Source organism: Empidonax traillii, unplaced genomic scaffold, assembly GCF_003031625.1.
Source record: "Empidonax traillii isolate 1590-97213 ecotype Southwest subspecies unplaced genomic scaffold, ASM303162v1 scaffold105:size1093405, whole genome shotgun sequence".
Classification (NCBI taxonomy): domain Eukaryota; kingdom Metazoa; phylum Chordata; class Aves; order Passeriformes; family Tyrannidae; genus Empidonax; species Empidonax traillii.
Window position 1 is genome coordinate 423,351 of NW_020955298.1, and position 9,217 is coordinate 432,567.

The following is a 9,217-nucleotide window of genomic DNA, read 5'->3' on the forward strand; positions in this document are numbered from 1 at the left end:
TAAAAAAGACTAAACTAATTTTTCATTGACCTCATCTGTAAATAAATGCAGTCTGATGGCGAGCAGGGGCAATCATAAATTAGTATTCATTTCCTGTAATTAATGCAAACATGCCTATGAACACAGAGAATATGAATATATAACCACCTCATTTCCATTTCAAAATATACCCACCAAATTTCCACTTCACTTATCTTGATTTTTAGTTTTTTCTGATTGAAATAATGGATGAAGCATTCTCAATAAAAAGCAAACGATTGTTTGGTTTGGGTTTCTTACCTGGAGGGTTTGCAGTTGCTACTTGAGAGCAAAATGCAAAAGGTTTTTTTCAGCCCTCAAAACAAGGGTTCACAGCACCTTTGTATGTGGCTTCATTCCCATGGAACTGATACCAGTCTCTTTGTATCTGCTTTCTGTACTTCCCCAACCCTGTTCAAACCAAATCTGTTCTGTTTGTATCAGCTCAGAGCTGCAAGAACATGACCCAGCGCCCAGCAGGAGCATTTCCCTTTCTCCATGATGGGCACCTGAGCTGAATGGGAGGGTAAAATCTTGACCCACCCAATTTGGGGACTGCACACAAGCATCTCTTGATCTGATTAGAACTGTATAGGACAGGCTGCAAGATAGAGGAATTCCCCATTCCAAGTGCTTCCTACGGAGAAAACTCCTGCTCTGCCACTATATTAGGTGCAGTGATCCAGCTGAAATCTCATTATAGCCCCCAGCCTAATGCTGTAGAAAAGAGGATCTGGAGGACAAATAACTTCCATCTGTACCCCTTGGATTTCTGCCTGGAAGAGGAACAGCAGCAGATAAAGCAATAGAAAGTAAAACTGTGATCTTCATCTCCACATGGAGCTCAGATTGTATAACTCTTAACAGGAACCCAACATCTTTTAAACACAGAGCAACTAAAGTCAGGGAGTGCAGCATTTAAAATATTAATTTAGTTGGGGAGGAGGCAAAGCCCACTGTGTTATCTTTTCAGTTATTCTTATTCATCATATACTCATGGTTTGGCTTGTTCTTGTGAACCCAAATAAAAAATACGATTAAAATTCCCACTGGCTGATTGGATGCATTTCCAAGACCTGACAAATGTGAATGTGAATCTTGATTAAACAGATAGAGCCAGATCCTTGGTGAGCGTTTGAGCCAATGCCAATTCTCAATCACCTGAAGTTCTGGCACATAAAATCTCCTTCCCCAGTCCTGTTGTGCTGTCAGATGTGTTGCACACTTCTCGTAGGCATGGATCCAGGAAATCCTATCACCTTTGGCCCCCCAGTAAACAAGCAGTTCTGAGGATAGCAGCAGATTCCAGCGAGCCTGGCCATATGTCCCTGATGTCCATATGAAGAATGATCCAACTTAAGAAGGCTGGATGCAAGCCAGCTTCTGAGAGCAAAGTCTTAGAGACAAACATCCTTCAGAAACAGCCCTTTGGATGTCAGAGGTGTTGGGTAATTCTCTGCTCTCCTCCTGTGGCTTTAGAGATGCCAGGGCAGTTTTCACAGCAGTCCATGGGGTTATTCTCAGACTCTGCTAAACTTTGACTGTCAGTTATGAGAGACAGGGGGAAAAGTTAAAATAAGAAGTTCAGATTGGATAAAACAAACACTCTTTTTACCATAAGGAGAGTGAAGCAGTGGAACAGGTTGCCTAAAACTGATGTAAAGCCTTTATCCATCCTGGAAAGTTTTCAAGACCAGCCTGGACAATGCCTTCAGTAAATTGGTCTGACCTCTTGGCTGAGCCTATTTTGAACAAGATGGTTGGACCAGAGGAGGTCCTTTTCAATCTGATTTGTCCCATACAGTTTGGAAATAGCACATTTGTATCTGCAGACATATTCGCTCCTGTGGTGTTTTGATGTCAAAAACCCATCAGAGCCTCGGTGCTTTATCTGGTACAATTTGATGTTTTTAGAAATGTCTGGCTTGTGCAAATCAGTGCTCAGTGCAGGCTGTGCAAGATTCCTGCTGTTCCTGTGAAATCCTGGGGGAAACAAGAGCTGTCCTTCCATAGCAAGCCCCCACCATTGCTAAGAGAAGCTGCATGTGGTAGGGCACTGGTTTTGGTAAACAGAGGCCTTTTAAATTAGGACTATCTCAGAGCTCTTCTGCAAAAACACCAGACACCAGTTATTTTCTGGGATTTCAGCATTCCTTCTCCTGTACACAATTTCCTGCATACTGAACATCCAAGCAGTACTTGCATTTCTTTTGAGATTAAACAATGTTACAAGTCCTGTTTTCCAAACTGCAAATTGTTCTAACAATCTTAGGCTAAGAGCAATTCTGAAAATATTACTTGATTCACCACATTTCACTGTATAATCAGGGAGGTTTTATAATCTCGTTTAGGGCAGTCTTGTGAACTTGGGCTAAAATCAATCCTATTTTAGTTTGTAACCTATGTGATCTTCATTTTCACCTTTATGTAGTCCGCAGTAGTTCACACAGGCAATCTGAACTGCTAAGCATCAAATTAAAAATATCCTGAGCACCAGAGAAAAAAAATCTCCATGTCTCAAGCTGCTCACAGCCTGTTCAGAGGACTAATTAGGTATTACATGGGCAAAACTGGCACATCAAAAACCTGGAAAGGGATCCATTCTCTACCAGCCATGGCCCTCAGGCACAAAACTCTCAATCTTAATTTTGTCAATTAGATCTCTCTTTGCTTGTAGAGGTTTATATATTGTATGTGTTTATAACCAGGTTGGGGTTTTTTTGTGAAAGCTTATGATATTATAGCAAAGCAGGGGTTAGAGAGAGAAAAGTTATTATTTTAGTCTGGTTTTCACATCCCACCAACTTAAAACACGTACACAACTTCAGTCTAATTAAGACATTCTTAAGCATATGAGAAAATACCAGCAGGAAAAAAAAAAAAAAAAAAGTGCTAAATTTATTCATGTTGCTAATCCCACTTAAGTGGCCAGATCTTTAAGTGGTATAAATTGGCTCTAATCCACTTGATGACAAGATAACTACCGGAAGGCAGAGCATTCGAGGATTTGACCTTAGACGTGCTTTGCACGGATATGTATTTCACAGAATTTTGCCACCGCCAAAAAAATGGTGGTGACAAATCTTTTCCCCCCCCCTATTTTCTTGGCAGTTGTTGACATGGAGAGCAGGTCGGTGCATCTGAGCACGCTGGTGCAGGAGGCGCAGCAGAGAGTGACGGAGCTGTCTGCCCAGGTGGGGAACGAAGGCCTGGGCATCGACACCACCGAGAGGGAGAAGCAGCTGAAGGCCTGGGAGTGGAGGTCGAGGCTGTACCAGCGCATGAAGGCCGGCTACGAACACGCCCGTGAGTGAGAGAAAGGGCCAAAATTCTCCACGTAAACCCTGCAGCTGAGAACATCCTGCAAAGGTGCTCTCACTGACTGACCCTCCCAAAGGTGCTCTCACTGACTGACCCTCCCAAAGGTGCTCTCACTGACTGACCCTCCCAAAGGTGCTCTCACTGATTGACCCTCCCAAAGGTGCTCTCACTGATTGAGCCTCCCAAAGGTGCTCTCACTGACTGACCCTCCCAAAGGTGCTCTCAGTGACCCTCCCAAAGCTGCTCTCACTGACTGACCCTCCCAAAACTGCTCTCACTGACTGACCCTCTGAGGTGTAACACGAAAAGACCTTTCCAAGAGCAGGAAGGGAATTGATGTTAGAACGGTAAAGGACCAAATATCTGAGGGCAACAAGAACATGTCTCCTCAGGATTGGGCTGCATAAATTGATGAAGCCTCCAAACTCCTGGTTTGGGGTGTAATGATTCTGTCCTGCTTAGTTCTCTTCACGTTTACCCCTGGATCTCATTTACCATGTTGAGAGTTTAAAGCCAGATGACTAGAAAAGAACACACGAACAGGCAGGAAGAGGGATGGGGATGTTGTCCTTTTCTCTGCCGTGATTTGATTATTGTTCATAAAAACTTTTTCTGTTTTAGAACAGAATTCTTCTAAACGTTTGGTCAAGCAATGAAATTTCATTTTGCATATAAATATTGTGAAAATTTACTCTTAATTTTGGTGACCACTTGGTATCCATCTCATCAGCTCAGTCACAAACTGAGTCACTTTAAAATGTGTACCCAAAGTAAATGGGAATTTGGGCCCATGGGAAGGAGTAAACAGGACTGAATTGTTTCACATGGAGATCTTTTAGCTGTATCCTATTTGATGAAATACAATCATTGCCATTAACATTTTTACAACCATCTTTATATAAATGTACTTACAAATAATTTCCCCAAATTTATTGTATTCTAAGGTTACTTCTTCAAGACAGATGTAGTGCTCCTTCTATTAGATACTAAATACAGGAAATGCAGCAGTAGTGAAAGTTAATATACTGATTTTTTAAATCAATCCCAGCAGTAAGTCATGACATTATGTGTTTGATTTCTGAATTGAGTCTGATTGATATTCTGTGAATTAAGCTTTTTTTTTTCTTCTTTTTTTTTTAAACCAAAATGTTAGGCCTCAATTGACAGCAGTATTTTGGAACTATTACATGGAAACATTTGTGGAATTTGCAATTTTTGAATCATAATAATGTAAAAATGTTTTTTGCTATTTGATAAATTTGAGTTTGTTAGTGAAATCATAAAGGTTTAATTAGTTCTTTGTGGTTTTGTCCTTTCTCTCTCCTCCTATCCACCCCAAGAGATTTATAGGGGCTTTTCATTGACATAATTAGCATGAATCTGTTTTATTGGGTTACATATATGCAGGAAGATATTTTTAACTGAAAGGAGCCAAAAAAACCCATGATAGAAACAAATGGTGTCTGCAGGATATTGTTAGCAGGGGCACTAATTAAAATGCTCAAAAGGCAGAGAACACAAACACCTACAACTCGAAGCTCACAATTGCAGGGTGATTTTCAGGGGGTTCTTTGAAGACTCAGAAACATTGTTTGAATAGGATTTGTTGTGCTGAAGAGCTGATGTTTTCTCTTCTCTCCCAGGAGCCCCTGAGGCGCCAACCAATGTCTGTCTCATGGTAACAAGCAGTACATCACTCACTGTCACCTTCCAAGAACCTCTGAGTGTCAACTCAGCTGTGGTGACCAAGTATAAAGGTACTGGATTTAGACATCTTTCATTTGCCTTAACAATGTACAAAAATTGGAGGGTTAAGTGGCAAAGGTATTTATCTACACACAGGGTAAGTAACATTTGAATTTATTTTCCCAGTAAATAGCCATGGAAGCGGAATTTTCTTACAAGATTCCCCAAATACAAGATTTTTTATTAAAAAAAAAAAAATTAACCAAAAGCTTTCTTCAGGAGTGCTTTGAAGGAGTTTGTTTGACTCACTGTGGTTGGGACATCAGCTCAATGACTGGGTTGAGATGAGCAGTTACAAAACACAAACTAACTTTTGGTGCCTGTGGGCTCCTGAAACCATGTGTATCCTTGCAAAAGCCAAACCCACACCACCATTCCTTAAAGGAATGCCTCTGGAAGCTGAAACTTTTGGCAGAGGCTTCATACAGCCCAGCTAATTAGCTATTCCAGGGCTGCCACATCATTCTTGGAAGAGCAATACATTTGGGGTGGCACCAGTTAGTTGCAAAGTGGAATGAATAAGAAAATGCTTCCATCTGAATAGCCCTGTTGAATAGAAATGGTTTTAAAACAGAATTTCTGTTCCACAGGAAATTCCAACATTAAGGGGAAAAAAAAAAAAGTCTCATTGAAGATTTGAACAAAAAATGAGAAATTTTAAAATTTCCTGTTTAAAGGAACTTCCAGGTTCTCTCAAATGTTTGGAACAGTGAGTTCTTCAGTGCTAAGCACAGCAAGCCACAGCCTCCATCTTCCAAGTGGGAGCCCAAGTCAAGGGGCTGAGGATCTGAGGTTTTCTTTGCCCTGCCCAGGGGAGTCAGGGATGGGGACCCTCAAAGTCCTCTTAGTTATTTCCCCCAGTTTCTTTCTTAATGCTTCCTGTTGTATTTGTTTCTTTGTATTAATCACTAAAAACTCATTTCAGAGGTACTTTTACCTTAGATTTCCACAGCCATAGCAAGAACCCTCCTGGCTGCGTGGTAGGGGAGTCTGTTCCGTGTTTCCATGGGGGGTGTCACAGGGATTGTTTCAGCAGGAGAGATTCAGAAAGACCCATCGAGGTCCAAAAGCTCATGGAGCTCTTCCAAAGGTGGGATATGGCAGTGCAGGGGCTCCACTGGCAACAAGCACAAAGCGCCCGAAGGACTTATCTTGGAAAAGGTATATTCTCTTTCTTTCCTCCTCCTGCTTCTGGTCAGAGATTCCAGTCATCCCTGGCTATGCCCAGCAAAATAATTTTCTACATTCTGTGAAACAAACCCAACCACCCAGACACCACTGAAGCCATCAAAGTGATTCTATTCTTCAGCGGAAGGTAAATTACTGTATTACACCTAGTCAGCTGGGCAATGCTGCAGGAAGTGTGATTTTCAAAAACATCAAAGCCTTTTAGAAGCCTAAATCTAATTTTCAGCAGTGGCTTGGGTTGCCAGGAAACTAAATTTCATTTAAGGGCTTCCTACTGTCTGATTTACTTGTGAAAACAGTACTTGGGCTCCTAAAACACCGAAGTTCTCTTGAAAATACCAATTTGCTTTTTGTAATACATGTATTGTAAACAACCTTGAAATGTTGCCCCCTCCATTTATAATGATGGTTGATATTTTCACAGGAAAGCAGATTTCCAAACAGAGACAATTTTTAAAAACACTTGTCTAAGGGTTTTTCTCTTGGTTATTCATTTGAGTTGAGTCTGGTTTGTACCATGTCAGTGCTGACCTCTTTTTGGTCAGCACCACATTCAGAGAAATTTAATCCAACTTGACCTAACTTTCTAATCAGACCAGGTAACCTTGTCCTGTATTTTGAATTACCCTCACTGGTGATCATTTTATGCTTTATCAGGTTGACAGTTAGTCTTGCCAGAATGTTCCTTTTAAATCCATTATCCCCAGAGACTCGCATATTTATGGTTAGATAAAAAGGAAGGATCATTAATAGCTCCTTTTGGTGACTTTCGGGAATTAATTAAGCACTGGTTGTGGAATTGTTTATTACATTATGGAGTGAGATTCTTTGTGCTTAGTTTGAGGGGTCATAAAATGAACCTCTCAAATGATCACTTGCAAGAATGATTAGAACCAGCTAGCAATTACTAGCCCTGAAAGGAGAGCTTGATAACATTGTGTGAGGATCTTTTTAGTCAGATATATAAACCTCCTGTCCAGAAAACCATCGAAGCATTTTTCTAATTCAGGGGAAAAGAAAAAACAACAACAACAAAAAAAAGGCTTTTAAGGATTTTTTCCTCTCAATACTTTACCATTTCTTCTTCTAAGCAAATTAAGATTCAGGAGCATTTGCAGCAGCGTTTAGGGAATACCTGCTCATTAACAGAAGCTAATAATGTTCTTTTCTCTGGATCTGAACTATAGGGGATAAAAACTGACATTAATTCTGTTCAGTTTAGTTTAGTTCCCTGAAAACAGTGAGAAACTGCCAATTCCATTTTTTCTAATGCGTCATCTTTTTTTTTTTTTTTTTTTTTTTTTTTTTTTTTAATATATTCTTTCCAAAGCTGTATTTGCCCAAATGTCATTTAGAAACTGGGCTTGGAATGTTATCTAACTGTCTGCTGTTTTCCTGTGTGTGATCTTTTCCCTTGTTAGCTGTATAACTTACAAATAATAATACAGGAGAATAATACTTTGCACTCACTCTCCAACCACTAAAACCATCTCACTTCATTAGGAGATTTAATTTTAACCACACACGGTGAATGGGTATTGACTTTGGTGTCCCAGCTGGACGGCAGCTCAGTGACTGCATTCTGCTCAGCCATTGCTTTAAGGAGCCAGAATATTCTTTACTTCCTCTCCTGGATTGTTGTTTAATGTTGCAGGCACCATCCTAATGGCTCCCTTCAGCTTCCCTCAGGAGAAAGCTCCAGCGTGGTGGTGGCTGATGTGAAATGATTCCTAAGTATATTGTAACTTAGTAAAGTGTTTTGAGGCTGGAAGCAGACAGGCCTGACATAAATCAATAATAACAGTAATAATCTGCTCCGTGCTGGAGAAAGACTCCAAGCCAGGGACACCTCAGCCCAGCCAGTTTTAGAAAGGATGTGAAGCATCACTGTTACACTGAGAAGAAAAACCCCTGCCCTTGGCTAATCGTGCCCTGGAGCCAAACTCCACATCCCAACGCGGAGGTACTGACGGCCTGCTTTGGTTTTACATCTTTGAAAGCACAAGCAAAACGCCCAGCACACAGAAGAACTTTGCCCCACTTTGAAGCTTTCTGTGAGCTTTCTGTTTACACCATCGTATGGTTACTGCAGGAGCTGTTGTTATCCCAGAGCTACACCACTGGAAGTGGCTCCATGAGGAAAAAAAAAAAAAAAATCCCACTGCAGCATAATCCAGACAGACACCACTCGACTCCTGGGAACAGTCCCACTCGAGCCCAGTGGCAAGTGCTTGTAGGGCTTTTGAGAACTGTTGTCTTTCACTCATCAGCCTTTCCAGGGTTCACATGTTCCACACAACAGAGCCACACAAAGAAGCACCTTTTGTTAGAGAACAATTTTATAAATAATTTTAAGCAATTCTGTTGCACTTATTCTCGGTGCCTTTTAAAGATTATTATTTTGCTTTTACAGTGAATAAGTACAGATAAACCTCCTCGTATTGCATACTCTTTTTTTCATCCATTTCCCATCAGAAGTACTCATAATAATGCTGTGATCCCAAAGTATAAGATAAGGGAGAAAAATGGACATAGTGCTGATCATTACCTACTGGAAAGGATCACTATGCAATGGAAAAAAATCTCTGTTTAGATTTTATTAACAATTTTTAAACAAACATCTATATTCCCTTTTGGAACAAAAAATGAAGCAGCTTGTATAACCCAAGCTGAGCTAATTTATTTAAGAGCCTGGAACTATTTATGTTTGAAGAGAGAGGAAGAGAGACATGTTTGATGTAGCAAACAGAGCTAATCTTCTCTCTGTTTGGATGTAGCTGTGGACTTGGATGCCAAGGTTTTTTCCAGATAATGATGCTAAGCTGTCTAGGCCACTTTAGCCCTTGTTACCTTTTGTTTATTTTGGTATTTTAGCAGAATATTTCATGTTTGTCAAGACTGCCCAGCTTCCCTCTAGGATTGCTTTTGGATGGAGAAAAGATTT

At 40.6% G+C, this 9,217-nt stretch overlaps 1 protein-coding gene across 4 annotated transcripts in view; it reads left to right on the forward strand.

Annotated features, from left to right (window-relative positions):
* Window positions 1-9,217, forward strand: part of ANKFN1 (ankyrin repeat and fibronectin type III domain containing 1) — a 119,351-nt gene that overhangs the window by 66,242 nt on the left and 43,892 nt on the right. For 3 of the 4 annotated variants that reach the window (XM_027882423.1, XM_027882424.1, XM_027882425.1), the window contains 2 exons: window positions 3,130-3,324; window positions 4,983-5,096. In XM_027882423.1, coding sequence (XP_027738224.1) covers window positions 3,130-3,324; window positions 4,983-5,096 — 309 coding nt within the window. Of the gene's footprint in view, window positions 1-3,129; window positions 3,388-4,982; window positions 5,097-9,217 lie in introns of those variants that run through there. The other variant, XM_027882426.1, reaches the window with a different exon arrangement.